Genomic DNA, 15,408 nt, shown 5'->3' with positions numbered 1-15,408 from the left:
CGGGTGAGAAAGGGAAAAAGGAGGGTGAGTAGATAAGAGTATGAATGGCGGGGGTAGACACCCCATTTTAATTACCCTATATGACTATAGACTTTGTTCCCTGATGATACCATTAACGAGCCATCACTAAGAGACCCTGGTTAAGCGAGACTCGAAAATTCAAAATCTTTTTAAAACGCTACATATGTGTATGCAAGGTTGATCCTTGCTTACTCAGGTAGGAGTTTGTGTAGTTATTTATGGAAAATTTCTCTTGAAAATCCGATTCAAAACTGATTGCATACCATTGGAAGAAGAGTTTGCACTAGGATTATTAACTACAAAAGCCTCATTCATTCCCTTTTCGAGGCATAAGCAAACATCCTCGAAAATACTCATCGGAAATGCTATCAAAGTGATTCCAGGATAAAAACAAGGATTTTATAATTCTTTTGAGTTCTTTTTTAGCCAAAGGCTAAGCATGCAAAGTCTTCTTCCAATGGAAGGCGAAAACATATATCTTCATTGCTACATGATTAAAGTAGGCTCCTCAGAGGGGTCTTCATAATAATGTGGCTTCAAAATACATGGGTGGAAGCTGGCCCATTTGATTAGGTGTCTATTACATTCCCAATCCATTTGATTAGTGGCGTACTCTTGGGTCCATGTCTAGGATAGGCCCAACCTATATCATTACTGTTTTTAAAAATGAGGGCACTCATTTTTAAATAATTTCTCCACTATTAAAAAAAAAAAAAAAAAAAAAAAAAAAAAAGTTAACATAGGCATTGGTTGGACTCGAGGGTCATGGTGTGAAGTCTCCAAACTCTTAATCATAATCTCTATGTAATCCCAATCCACCATGTTAATGACCATTCCTTTTCTCTCAACATAAAATACATTTTGAGTAGAATTTGCTACTATGACCTAAATAATAGGCGTAGTCCCACTGACATTGACAAATTTGGGTAAGTAAAACTGGGATTATGATACCAATCAAATCTTACTCTGTCAAATTTTCTGATCTTTGGCCATATATAGTCATGTCTAGGAAAATAAAAGTATCCAAATTTTGCCAAAAACTCTTTATCATTTTTTAAATTCCTTACCATCTTTCTGATCCCATGATATCAATCTCTCTCACACTCGCTGGCCTTCATGCACATTACTAGCTAGGGCGCCCTTCCATTAAAGGGACCTTTTTTTTTTTTTTTTTTTTTTTTTTTTGAGGATCATCATTAAAGGGAAAATCTAAATGCATAAAATTCTACATGAGATTCATTAACAGGGATTAGTTGATAGAGGTATCAAAGAAAATAAATCATCTATTCTCTGATTTCTTATGCCACGCCAAACAAAGAAAACACAAAAAAGGTTAGAGGAAGGGCCTGTTTGGTAATGGTACTCAAAGTATTGTTGTTCAAAATGATATGAAAATTGCAGTTTAAAAAGTGTTATAAAAACATGTGTTTAAAGTACTTATAATGCAAATGTGTGGTACTATATTTCAAATGACATATTTTAAAATATAAAAAAAATATAATTGTGTATTTGGTATATGTATTGTAAGCACACGATTCGCGTGGAACCGCAGTTGGGTTGGGTTCGCACGTAAATGGGCCCATACAATATCATTTGTAGAGAGTGGGATCGAAAGGCTAGGTCATGTTTTCCTGGCTGAGGTTTTGTTAAGATGTTTATGCCGGGTTCCAATATCTTCGCCTCTGAAGCCTTTTTCTTCCTTCAGTGGGACTGGAGGAGCCCCCCCTTTAGGTTACATATTTTTTCTTTTATACTCGCACGCGTTCAATTTCCTTCGTCCACGTGTAGGGTCGACCCTTTTAAGACTGATACTTGTCCCATCAGTCTCAGACCTAAGTCGTCGAGAGTTGTTGATAAAGTTCATGGATAAGGTTCTGTTAGGCGCAGAGATATGCATGGGAAAGGTGGCCAAGGAAGCCTCTCTTAGATATTTTAGATTTCCCCTTCGGGCACTCCCCTTTACCTTTCTGCCCTCTTTCTTGGGTCAGCCGAGGACTGCACTGTCCTCGGCCGCTTCTCCGGGCCAGTTGGGCCACCTTATTCTTGAATTTTGACCATGGCCCTTTTAGGCTTGGGCCTTTGGACCCTTCATCAGCAAATAGGCCTGGTCCGTCTATTACTGGACCCCACAATAGCCCCTCAAAACACTGCTGTCCGGCCTCTTGGTCGGAGAGGGGGGTTTTGGTAACCCCGAGCCTTCATTACTGCTCATTTAATTCGGCCCTTGATCAACGTTGGCGACTCTTCACCTCCCCGAGGAATGCGCCGGTCTACGAGATATTTCCCTTGGTTTACGCATGATGCGCTTATACCGTTAGGTTATCCGTAGCACGCCTTTAATTTTTTTTCTTTTACGAGACCTCCCAAATCTTACGGTTACCGATAACGTGGGGGAACGAAACGGATGCGCATTTATTCACGGATTTCCTTGGGGATCAGAACGTGTTACATGCCCTCGCCTTACTCCCTTATATAAGAGAGAAAACCAGAGGTGATACTTTCATATCGGAATCCCTTAGGCCCTTCTTATAGCTCATTTCTTCCGCCTGGTTACTCCTTATCCAATAATACATTCACCATAGTAGTCGGCCATGAATGAATCCCTCTTTTTCCAGAAACGCCATGCCCTAATAAAACTTGAGAGAGCTCGGTCGGGGCAAGGATGGCAAAGACTCAAGATGTGCCTCCCCCCTCTTTTAGTCAAAATCCGAAGCAGGGACTCGTCACACTCCACTTTCGGTGTGACTGAGTCAAAAACCTCCCTTGTCATCTCCATTCGCTCTTTCATGAGCATACCTAATATGGCTCCCCTTTTCCCTCTTTTCCCTCTTTTGCTCCTTTTACTTTCTTTTCATTGCTTCCCTCTTCTTCTCCTCCTTCCTACTCATGTCCTCCATCTTCTTTTTCCCTTGCTTTCTTCAGCAACAAGAGCTTGCTGAAGTGCTTCCATGTCTTCCAATTCTTCTTCCTTCTCCTTCATTATTTTTGTATAAGGATCTTCTCCTGATATGAGCAGCACTGAGGCAGAGATCGAAAAAGCTTTGAAGGCGAGTTTAAAGGGCAGCTGATTATTTACTTATCTGTACTGCGGATGCTAATGTTATTTTGACAGTTCACTTTTGTATAGGCTTGTTTAAGCCCTTCTTTGTACGTTGTAACAATTTTCCATATTAATAAAAGTTACTATTCATTTATTTTACATGTTCTATTTTCATGTTTTACAAGTTTATTCACGCTGCTCGGCACAATAATATGGCATTTGAATTAATGGTAACTAAGGCTGAAATATTTGTCAATAAAAAGACGCCACCACAACTTTAATAGAATTACTATTATTTGATATAACAACCCGACCAGTGAGAAATTAGGCTTACCTTAAATTGGCCGAGATGGGGGCCAAGTGCTAGATAAGAGGTAAAAAGTAACTGTCCGAGGACACGTTACCTACCGGATGAATGGCCTCCTTAAGTTGCCGATCATTAGGTTATTCCATCATCTCCATGATACGCGAGCCTTATCCCTTTCCAGTGTTTAAGCCAAGAGATTTCTTCATTCGGGAAGTTGACTTCCCAAGCAGCCTGAGTCCGAGGACTTTGCAAAACCTGGGTTTTGTTCAGAACGTATGCGTTTTATCTTATGTACTTGATTTTTCCCCAGAGGCTTGAGTCCGAGGACCATGCAAGGTCTTGGTTCGGTCTATTACTTGTAAGATTTCTTTTTTGTACTTGGTTTCCCCATAGGCTTGGGTCCGAGGACCATGCAAGGCCTTGGTTCTGTCCATTACTTGTAAGATTTCTTTTTTTGTACTTGGTTTCCCCACAGGCTTGGGTCCGAGGACCATGCAAGGCCTTGGTTCTATCCATTACTTGTAAGATTTCTTTTTTGTACTTGGTTTCCCCACAGGCTTGGGTCCGAGGACCATGCAAGGCCTTGGTTCTGTCCATTACTTGTAAGATTTCTTTTTTGTACTTGGTTTCCCTACAGGCTTGGGTCCGAGGACCATGCAAGGCCTTGGTTCTGTCCATTACTTGTAAGATTTCTTTTTTGTACTTGGTTTCCCCACAGGCTTGGGTCCGAGGACCATGCAAGGCCTTGGTTCTGTCCATTACTTGTAAGATTTCTTTTTTAAGTAGTTGGTTTCCCCAGAGGCTTGGGTCCGAGGACCATGCAAGGCCTTGGTTCTGTCCAAAACTTGTGTGACTCTTTTTAAGTAGTTGGTTTCCCCAGAGGCTTGGGTCCGAGGACCATGCAAGGCCTTGGTTCTGTCCAAAACTTGTCTGATTCTTTTTAAGTAGTTGGTTTCCCCAGAGGCTTGGGTTCGAGGACCATGCAAGGCCTTGGTTCTGTCCAAAACTTGTATGCTTCTTTACTTGCTTATTCTTCCGAAGGTTTTGCTCCTCGAATAAGGTGGAGGAGGTCGGCCTGATGTTTGAAGCCCCTAGGCTTGCCCATGTCGTTGACACCGTGGAACATAGCCCCTAGTGGGAGTCTATGTTGGAATAGCAACAACGTGTCGCTGGTGATACAGGCGTCCTCATAGTCCCTTGTTCGACAGAAACTCAACCTCGTCACCGCTCGAGCTAACACGCAAGCCTCCCCACAGACGGCGCCAAATTGTAGGGACACAAAATCTTCAACGGCCCAGCGACGATGTTGGGCTTGCACGCGGAAGATCCCTCACAATAGTATTTGTAGAGAGTGGGCTTGAAAGGCCAGCGTTGGGTCACAGGGGGACGTTTCGAGCCGGACTTTAGGTGAGCCGATATGAGAAAAAGCTTTGGGCTGGATATTCAGGCCCATCAATCTTGTATCTAGGAGGGGATCATGTCCGAGGAGCGATGGTGTTGTCCTCGGTTACCCGTCGGTAGATTCTTAGGTGTTGTCCGGCGTATATTCTCCAGGCATTCTCTTTCATCAAGTCTTTTTTAGAAGCTGGATGGGAGATCCCCCTCTTTATTAGTTTACCTTTCCTTTTATACTAGCCTACGTTTGTTGTCCCTCGTCCACGTGTAGGGTCGATCTTTCCGGGACAGATATCTGTCCCATCAATCTAATCCCAAAATTACTGTAGATGACCCATAAAGCCTAAGATCCCGGCTCTGTTAGGGGCAGTGTCATGTCAGGGAAGGGTATTAAAGACAACTTCCCCAGGATATTTTCTGATCTTTCTAGCTTACTCATGTTCCATTCCTATCCTTGAGATTTTGGGCCTGCCGAGGACGAAGCCGTCCTCGGCTATGCCTTCGGGCTATTTTTATGTTTCCTAGTTTCGAGCTCGGGCCCCGGCCTCCTTCAGTTTAAGACCGGTGGGCTTCCCATAAGCATGTGGGCCGGACCCGTAAATTATTGGACCCCACATGTATATATATATTTTTTTGTTTTAAAGTAATTAAAAGAATACTATTTTATTTAAGGAGAGAGAAAAAAGAAAAAAAGAAAGAAAGAGAGAGACAAAATGGTGGGCCTGTGGGAGAAAAAAAAAAGAGTTTAGTCTTGCAATGATTCAACTTATTTACCAAAAAACCATTCAGAAATGTTACTTGAAAACTAAAAATTGGTATGGATGAGTTTTTAAAATACATGTTTTTAACATTGTAAATTGAGAATTTTAACTCAAACACTCTTGATAAAAAACTTCTACGAAACACAATTTTCTTTTTGGGGCTTACAATTTTCAATGTTCAAATACTGAAAACTATTGTTTTGACAAGATTTTCATACCTCTCTAACAATATGTAATTTTTTTTCAAGAATTTTGCAATTTAACTAATAATACTTAGTGTTTTCAACAGAGATATTCAAGGTAAAATATATATATAAATATAAATATATATATATTTATATTTATTTATTTATTTTGAAAGACTAACTTTAAAAAAAAAAAAAATTGAAATTATCAAAAAGAAAAGAAAGTTAAACCGATCAATATAACTTTAATGGAAACTAGCTTTTTAAGGGAAAAATAATGTATTGTATTGTCACCGACAGTTTTCTACACTTCAACATGCTCATGTAAAGTGTGCCAAGTTTCCCCCCACATATTATAAAATTATGAAAGACACATCATTCAACTACTTGTAATGCGGTGGATTGCAATTATATTTGAAAAAAATAAAACTATCTTTACTCCATTAATCAAACATGTATAAAGTTGAATTCAATTGATGAATTTAAAGCACAACACCTCAGAAATTCGTATAACTGAACTTTTGGAAATCTATTATATATACTTGAAGAGCTCATGCTAAACACTAAAAGGAAATGGCTCTACTATCATTGCTGCCAGAGCTACACAAAATAGTATTCCAACTAAATCCCCTCCTCTCCCTTCTTATCCTCTTCACTTCTCTTTATGTTTTCAAGTGCGTTACAAGTGCCAAACCCAATTTACCTCCATCCCCACCAAAGCTACCATTAATTGGAAACCTTCACCAGTTAGGCACATTCCCATATCGTTCTCTTCAAGCACTCTCAAGGAAGTATGGCCCTATAATGCACTTAGATTTGGGGCATACTCCAACCCTGGTGGTGTCATCTGTAGCTATGGCCAGAGAAATAATGAAGACACAAGATATCATTTTCTCAAATCGGGCAAAAACCACAGCTGCCGATATCTTCCTCTATGGATGCACAGACGTAGCATTCTCATCCTATGGTGAGTATTGGAGACAAGCTAAGAAAATTTGTGTCCTTGAACTTTTGAGTCTCAAAAGAGTGCTATCTTTCCAATTTGTAAGAGATGAAGAAGTTGCATTATTAATCAATAACATACGTGAGTTGTGCATCCAAAAGGCTTCTCTTAATCTAAGTGACATGTTGATTGCAACTTCAAATAACATAGTGTCTCGATGTGTACTTGGACGGAAGTTTGAAGATGGTAAGAGCAGGTTGGGGCACCTATCAAGAAGGATAACAGAGCAATTAACAGCATTCTGTTTGGGAGATTTTTTCCCTTCTATGAAATGGATTGATGTTCTTACAGGCTTAATACCAAGTATGAAAACCACTTTTCGAGAACTTGATGCCTTTTTTGATGAGGTTATTGAAGAACACATGACAATGAAAAGTGGTTATGAAAATCCTAATTATAAGAAGGATTTCATGGATATTCTCCTCCAACTTCAACAGAATCCTATGCTCGAGTTTGAGCTAACTGATGACAACATCAAAGCGATCCTACTGGTATCTCTCTCTCTCTCTCAACTAAAAGTTTTCTTTTTCTATAGAGTGATGATATAGGGTTACTATAAATTTTACTCTATAAACCTTATAAATTGATCTATCAGCAATTACTAAAATGTAATTAGTAATGTGAGGGATAATATAAATTTTACTACATAGACTTTATAAACGGATGTATCAATTTTTAACACAAGAAAAAAGTAATTACAAATTATTTATTACATTGGATGTGGCATTGATCACATTCATTATCAAGTTAGTTTATAAGATTTTTGCAGTAAATTTAGTGGCAACTATTGTAGGTTTAGTATTTTCCAAAAGTAATTCATGCATTTATTATGTTATTAAAGCAACACTAACATTTTATAAGGTTTTCAGCAGGAAAAAAAAAAAAAAAAAAAGAACATTTTATATTTCCAAAAGTAATTCATGCATTCATTGTGTAAACCTTTTATAGTAGAATTAGTAGCGCCTTTAACATTTTCCTTTTTATAATTTAAGGACATGTTTGTGGGAGGAACTGATACTACTTCAGCAACTTTGGAATGGTTAATGGCGGAGCTTTTAAAAACTCCAAGTACTATGAAGAGAGCTCGAGAAGAGGTGAGAAGACTGGTGGGAAAGAAGTCAAGGATAGATCTGAATGATATCAATCAAATGAATTACTTGAAATGTGTCATCAAAGAAACGTTGAGACTACACCCACCAGTTCCTCTCATGGTGCCTCGAGAAACAACAAATAGTGTGAAATTGGGAGGTTATGATATTCCGCCAAAAACAAGAGTATATGTCAATGCATGGGCAGTCCATAGGGATCCTGAGGTATGGGATAGGCCAGAAGAATTTCTCCCAGAGAGATTCATCGACAATCCAATTGATTTCATAGGCCAAGACTTTGAATTGTTCCCATTTGGAGGTGGGAGAAGGGCATGTCCAGGTTCGACATTCAGTGTTTCTTCTATTGAATATGTGATTGCCAATCTCTTATATTGGTTTGACTGGAGGTTGCCCAATGCAAATGTTAAGGGAGAAGACTTGGACATGAGCGAAGCTAAGTCTTTCGTTGTGTCTAAGAAAATTCCTCTTCATCTTGTACCATCATTGCACTCTCCTTGATCTATGATTAATAGATTTATGGTTGTTCTCATAATAATGTAATTTTTTTCTGTTCTCTTATCGAAATTTAGTGTATTGGGAACTTCAACCTTAAATGGTGCACTGCATTCTCTTTCCCTACTTGCTACCAAACTTAACTCTTGAAATTGTAGACAGCATTAGTTAGAATAATGTGATAAATAATTAAATTCATAATTCCTTATTAGTTTATTTCTTTGGAAAAAAATGGTTGTTTATGTCATGAGTTCCACACTTCCACTGTCTTCACCCTATGTTCTATTTAAAAAGTTAGAAAAACATATGTATTGAAATACATTTATTAAAGGGGAATATGATCAACTGGTTAAGGGAGTCTTAGAATATAAAAAAATAATACTCATAAATTGTTGTAACTAACTTTTAATAAGTTATGATTGAGTTAAAAATTGAATTCATTGTGAAAATGGCATACAACATCTCTAGATCTATCCAGGTTTGAAAGAGTACAAAGAGACGTTTAAATAACCAAGTTATTAAGCAATTTGGGTAGAAACTTTGGAATCTAAATTTGCCATGGAAAAATTAAAATTTTCATGTAGAGAATGTAGAAGTACCCTTAAAGTTCACCATAAAGTAATTGTTAATAAGTACCCTTAAAGTAATTGTTAATAAGTTATTTTAGAAAAGTTTTGACATAATTTTTATAGAAAATATAAAAAGTCGTAAACAAATTAATTATTATTATTATTTTTTTATAAAGGCATACACTAATCATCAATTTTAATAATCTTTTTATGAGAGAAAAAAATGAATTTTTTCATAAATATTTTTTTAAAATAGTTTCTTAATGCATGTTTTTAAGGCATATGTTGATAAAACTCATATTATATTACCAGTCATTGTCAATGTCATTGATAAAAGACCACTAAGCTCGAAACCTCTTTTTGAAGTAGTCCTTGAGCAATTATAATTTATTGGTACTATATTTTTATTTATTTTTATTGGAAGTGCAACAATTGAATAAATAAGTAAATAAACTAATGCCAGTTTTTTTAATTTTTTTTTTCAAGAGTAAGGAAAAAAAACATGTTTGAAAGCAACAACAGGAAAGATATATAGGAGCGTTCGGCTCCAAACCTCTTTGGAAATATTGTTGGTACCCTTTTTTTTTTTTTTTTTTTTTTCAGGTAAATACGAATTTTGCATTGTTCTGGTTCAACAATTATTAAATGAATAAACTGATACCGGATTTTTTTTACTTGAGTAGGAAGAGGACATACAAATTAACCCAAGAAATAGAGAGTAAAAGATAGGAACACAGACTAATAGATAAAAATAATAAAGTAAGAAACTTATCTTCTTCTCAAAAAAGATTAAAAAAAAAAAAAAACTATACAAAGTAAGAAACTTGCAACCTATTATAATCTACCGAATGATAAGAGTTTATAAGGAAGAAATCATTCTTTTAATTTATAAGCAATAGCACTCAATATTCCACCTGATTTTCATCAATATTCCATCTGACATACACATTCATATAGATGAATAAACTCACTACCTAAACAAATTAACCCAAGAAATAGAGAGTAAAAGATAGGAACACAGAGTATAATAGATAAAAATAATAAAGCAAGAAACTTATCTTCTTCTCAAAATTAAAAAAAAAAATATATATATATATATATATACAAAGTAAGAAATTTGCAACCTATTATAATCTACCGAATGATAAGAGTTTATAAGGAAGAAATCATTCTTTTTATTTATAAGCAATAGCACTCAATATTCCATCTGATTTTCATCCGTACATGAGCTAGGACTTATACAGGACCAATCTCTAAGTATGAGTATTGAAAACTAGTGCCTTCAAGGTATTTGTTAACAAACTGTTTTAAGAAAGTTTTGTTAAAGTTTCCATGAAAAATATAAAAATTTGACATAAAAATCAATTTCTTTTTTCTTTTCCTATAAATTTTTTCAAAAAATATTTTTTAAACCAATACTTTTAGAGCATTTATTAACTCTTTCATTAATAATAATAATAATAATAATAATAATAAAACTTTATCAAATATTCAAAACACAAGTAATTTATATTTATATAATATCTAAAAACTAAAGCATATGACACCACCACTATTTATTCATTAATATAGTGAAAATAATATTATCTTCTTCAGCCATTACAATCAAGTATGATTTTATACTTTCTCAAAAAAAAAAAAAAAAAAAGTATGATTTTATAAATTATCGTTTTTTTAAAGAATCTATAAATTATCTATCCAATAAACAAAGTGACAAACAGTTAGTTTTATTTATTTATTTTTTTTATTTTTTATTTTTATTTTTTATCCAATAAACAAAGTGACAAACAGTTAGTTGAATGATGCGTGTTTTATCATTTTATAAAATGACGTGGGAATCCTAGCATGTTTTGCTTGTGCAAGTTTTTTTATTTAATTTTTTTGGGATTGATTGTAGTGTAGAAAATTGTCGGTAGCTGACTAATGGATTGGTTAGGATTGAGATCCAATTGCACCATACAATTAATACATATATAATATATATATATATATATATATATAAAATTGAATAAATGTTTACATCTCACATGATGTGGCAACTGCAATGCACTGAACCCGAATCCAATATGTTATATTTTCATTAAAACTAATTTTCATTTTGTCATTTTATATGATTGGACTTTGAATTATCCGATATAATAATATAAAAGAGAATGTGAGAGAGTCCAGTTTAGCTTTTCTACCTAGTTATCTATACATAATTAAAAGACTAGCTTTTCTAAAAAAAAAAAAAAAAAAAATTAAAAGACTAACTAAGAGCTTTATAGTTCAATTAACATATCCTGGTGTTTCAAACAAAAACATATATAATTCAAATTCCCTTCAAGTCAACTATCAATGTATCAAATAATAATAATTTAAAAAACTAAATTACTAATGGCACTCTACATCGATAAGTTTAATGTCATATTGTCCTAATTTCTGTCCAACTGAAATTTATATTTATATTGCTAAGGGAGGTATGAAAATGCTATAATTTTTTACTGTTAAAAATTTGGATCATCTTTGATTTTTTTCATTCATTGGAAAAACGCTAGTTTCTGTTATATATAATATTTCTATTATATTACATAAGGCAAATCAAAAGTGATTGAGCTTGGCTCCCCACTCTACTAAGGAAAATTTTTGGCTGTCACTTCTTCTTTATTTGGGGTATGTAAGTAAGCCAGCACAGGAAACTCACCATTGCCTTCTATATCTTGTGCTTCATCAAATTCGAACGGCTGCCTCCTCCATGTGCTTAATGGGTCACAGTACCAGTCATTTCATTGATAATAGAGCACTAAGCTCGAAACCTCTTTGGATTTAGTCCGTGAACATTTATTGGCTCTCAATCATGAAAAAAATAAAATTGGTACGATCAGAATTTTTTCATCCAGAGCAAGAAATAAACACGCGTGTTTTTTTTTTTTTTTTTAATTTTTTTTAATTTTTATATATATAAAAATATCCTAACTTTATTAAGAAGATAAAAATGATATATTATGAGTCAAAGCAAACTCAATTATAAATAGATTTTCCTCTATTCAAGTTACAAAAAAATTAAGGTTTTTGGCATATACTAAGCCAAAACATGAGCCGGTCAATTGCCCTACATTTTTATGTGAGATAGTTGAACACTTCTAAAATCTTACAGCTTTTGTCGAGTCCTCTCAATGATATTGGCAATAACAACTAGTGGATCACTAGAGCCCATCAAAGCATCAATGACAATCATCGAATCACTCCCCACGTCTCAAATTCCCACGTCCCAAGGGAAGAGCACTCTCTCCTCCATGGCCTTAACTTCGGTTTCTAGCATTCCCAGAGGCGCAGCAAAGTGTTTGCTTAAGGTGGCCTCCACTCTGTCGACATGGTCACGTATGATAGCCCCAAAACCCACTGTTTGAGAGTGAGCAAAAGTTGCCCCATCAACATCACATATATTTAAGAAAGCAAAGACAGGAGCATTATGCTCCAATCCTCTTCGCAAATAGCCCATGAGCAGTTATATTCGTACTAGTCACAAACTCACACATTGCGTGAAAAAATTTAATGATATACTTTTTTTCCTAAGTGAAAAATGAATCAAGCTAATAAGATTTATAAGAGTTAGTCCCAAACCCTTCTTAAAATGGTGTGATTATTTTCTAACAAAGTATGGTTAATAGAATATATTAGATTTTTAAAATTAAACTGTCTATATTTGTTATTTGAAAGTGTTTTAAATTAGGTAAGTTTTTTTTAAAGGAAACATAATTCATTTTACATTTAATTATTACATAAAGTGAGATATTTTGTAAATAATTTAATGTGTGGTGGTTGGAATATGTTTCTAGTTCTCCTTACAAATGGTTTATTATCTGTACGTCTTGAATGACTTAAAAAGGAAGCAAATATAAGTAAATTAATTAATCACTTATATTAGGACAAAAAATTTCAAGACTTTAATAATATAAGAAAATTGTAATTTTATCAAGAACTTACCAATATTACATTGAGAATGTGACATAGTAATTGTCAATTAAGCAATTGTTCTTTTTTTAGTTTCTCAAAAAAAAAAAAAAAAAAAATCAGTTGTTCTTTTTTTTTTTTTTCCAAAAAACTCTACTCCCAAAGCATCATTGAAGTAGATCAAATGAACTAAAGTGGACCAAATGGACCGAAATGGACTGAACTGGACTGGAATACAATTTTTGCATTGTTTGGATAGGCAACTATTGATTTTTTTTTTTTTTTTTTTTTGGTTTTTGAGTTAGACAAAGTGTGCGTTTGGCTCCAAGTTAGAAAGCCAGCTTATTTTATTATTTAGTTTATTTTTTCTACTATTCATGAGCCTCACTGCACTTTTTGGTACTATTCATAGGTCTTATTATATTATTTCAGCTAACTTTTACCTTTATCTACAGTACTTTTAGCAAAAAATTTTCAGTTTTAACAAAATAAGCGGATTTCAAACAGATCCAAAGATAGCAAAGAAGGAGATCAAAGATAGCACATACTTCAATCAATCACTGCAACCTTACCAAGGTTTGAACTTCAGTCATGAATCATCACTCACCTCTCCAAGCGCTTAATTTTTATTTATTTTACTGAATAAGTCCACTTGCTTAATTGGCTTAGGCCCAGTCATTGATAAACTAGCACTAAGCTCCAATCCTGTTTGGAAATAGATAGTCCGTGAGCAATTATTGGTACCATTCAAATAGCTAGTCCGTGAGCAAGTATTGGTACCATACATGTTCTGTATATTTTTTTTTTTTCGACAATTATTGAATGAATGAATTGACACATTTTTTTTCCTAGAGTGAGAAGTGGACACAAATACGTATTCATAAAGATAGATAAACTCACTACCTAAACAAATTCACCCAATACATACAGAATAAAATAAGAACGCAGACTTTCAGATACAAAGTAATAAGAATTTTCAACTTATCATAATCTACCGAATGATAAGAGTTTAAAAGGTACAATTCATTCTATTTATAAGCCAAATGCTGAAAAATAACAGTCAATATTCCATACATGATGTAGGACTTACTTATATAGGATCAATCTCCAAGTACGAGTAATGAAAACTTGAATTTCAATAAAAGCATTTAATAAAAAACTCTTTAATTGCGGCACTTTATATGTTTCAGCGAGTTTGTATGCTTGCAGGAATATAATTACTCTTACGTTACTTGGAGAGGCCGAATTTGACAAATTGAGAGGCGTGCCGCAATCAGTATAGGGTGGCAACTTTTGTAAGGTGCAGCTAGCGGCTTGGTGTTTTGTAGCTGCTTTTGGTGTTTTGATCTCTTTGACAATTTGCATTTAGGGGTTTGTTTATTATTCTCTCTTGTGTGGATGTCACAGTTTTGGATTTGACTCGGTTTGTTGGTTTAATTTTGTTAGAGAAAAATGTTGTATATATAGTTATATCTTATATACAAAGTATGTTGTAATATATAATATTTAAAAGTTAAGCGAATTTTAAATTAAAACGTTTATAAAAAAAAATTAAAATTAAAATTAAAGATCATGTGTTAATCCTTAAGACTTAGGAGAGTCATAGAGGAAAGGTCTCGAATCGGTAAAATCCTAAGTGGATCGATTCCTAACCTTTATGTTTTCTCGATTCTTGCGTCGATGGTAGGCTGATTGGTCAATGCGTGATCTTGACCAAATGGTTTTTACAGAATTTTCAGATAACGGGTTTGAAGTGTTTCAAATGGCAAGTAAGGTTTTGTGAATATGTTTTAGTGTTTAAAACCAACCAAGATGTCTCTTTAAATTGCCTATTGAAGGCCACCTCATTGTCTATAAATAGTAATTCATATTTATTTTAAGAGTGAATTTTTCACCACTTTTGCCAAAATTAAAAAAAAAAAAAAAAAAAAATTCTCCAAGATTGGTAATTATAGAATTCTTGGCTTAGTTGCATCTTAGTGACAAGTTTGCAATAAACTCTAAGCAAGTTGTGAATGGTGCAAATATTGTCTAAGGGCAGCAATCATCCGTCCCTCTATGCCTTGTTCTTCATTCATTTTCTTGCTCATTTCATTAATGTACATGAGAAAATTTCCCAACAATAAATCTCTTTTAGGGTTCTATGTAGGGTAGAGAAAATTTCTTTGTTTTAGGTAAAGTCTAGGTCTAATCTTTGTAATTGTCAAAGTGAGCTATTTTGTGTAATTGAGATTTGGGTTTTGTAGAAGCACCTCTACACCAAATTTAGCGAATCATGTAAATTCTAGGTTTTTTTTTTTTTTTTTTTTTTGTCTGTTTTTATTTTGAGTTAATTTTCTAGGTTACTCTTATTTTGGATATCTTTTTCAAGCTTATAATAATTTTCACAATCAATTTCAGTATTTGAGCATTTAGCTTTTACAATTTATATATATATATATATATATATAGATACTAGTATTATGCCCGTGCAATGCACGGCTTAATAAAAAATCTTTTGATAATATATTTAAATTTAATAACAAATAAAATGAAAAAGGAATTAATTCAAAATTTAAGATTAAAAAATAAATTGTACTTGTACACTTAAAAG

At 34.1% G+C, this 15,408-nt stretch overlaps 1 protein-coding gene across 1 annotated transcript; it reads left to right on the top strand.

The window, feature by feature from the left end:
* The first annotated feature begins 6,193 nt into the window (after positions 1-6,193).
* LOC126703131 (phenylacetaldehyde oxime monooxygenase CYP71AN24-like) lies at positions 6,194-8,414 on the top strand. Its single transcript, XM_050402049.1, has 2 exons — positions 6,194-7,203; positions 7,705-8,414. The coding sequence occupies exons 1-2, from the start codon at positions 6,283-6,285 to the stop codon at positions 8,317-8,319; spliced, it is 1,536 nt and encodes a 511-aa protein (XP_050258006.1). The 5' UTR covers positions 6,194-6,282; the 3' UTR covers positions 8,320-8,414.
* Positions 8,415-15,408: the final 6,994 nt, after the last annotated feature.

This window comes from Quercus robur, chromosome 10 (assembly GCF_932294415.1).
Source record: "Quercus robur chromosome 10, dhQueRobu3.1, whole genome shotgun sequence".
Lineage (NCBI taxonomy): Eukaryota > Viridiplantae > Streptophyta > Magnoliopsida > Fagales > Fagaceae > Quercus > Quercus robur.
This window is presented reverse-complemented; position numbering and strand designations above follow the sequence as displayed.

What these genes read in the sequence shown, in the direction of transcription:
- LOC126703131 (XM_050402049.1), top strand. Translation starts at nt 6,283, where the DNA reads ATGGCTCTACTATCATTGCTGCCAGAGCTACACAAAATAGTATTCCAA. An exon ending in ACATCAAAGCGATCCTACTG is followed by an intron (nt 7,204 to 7,704) that starts GTATCTCTCTCT and finishes TTATAATTTAAG; the next exon opens with GACATGTTTGTGGGAGGAAC.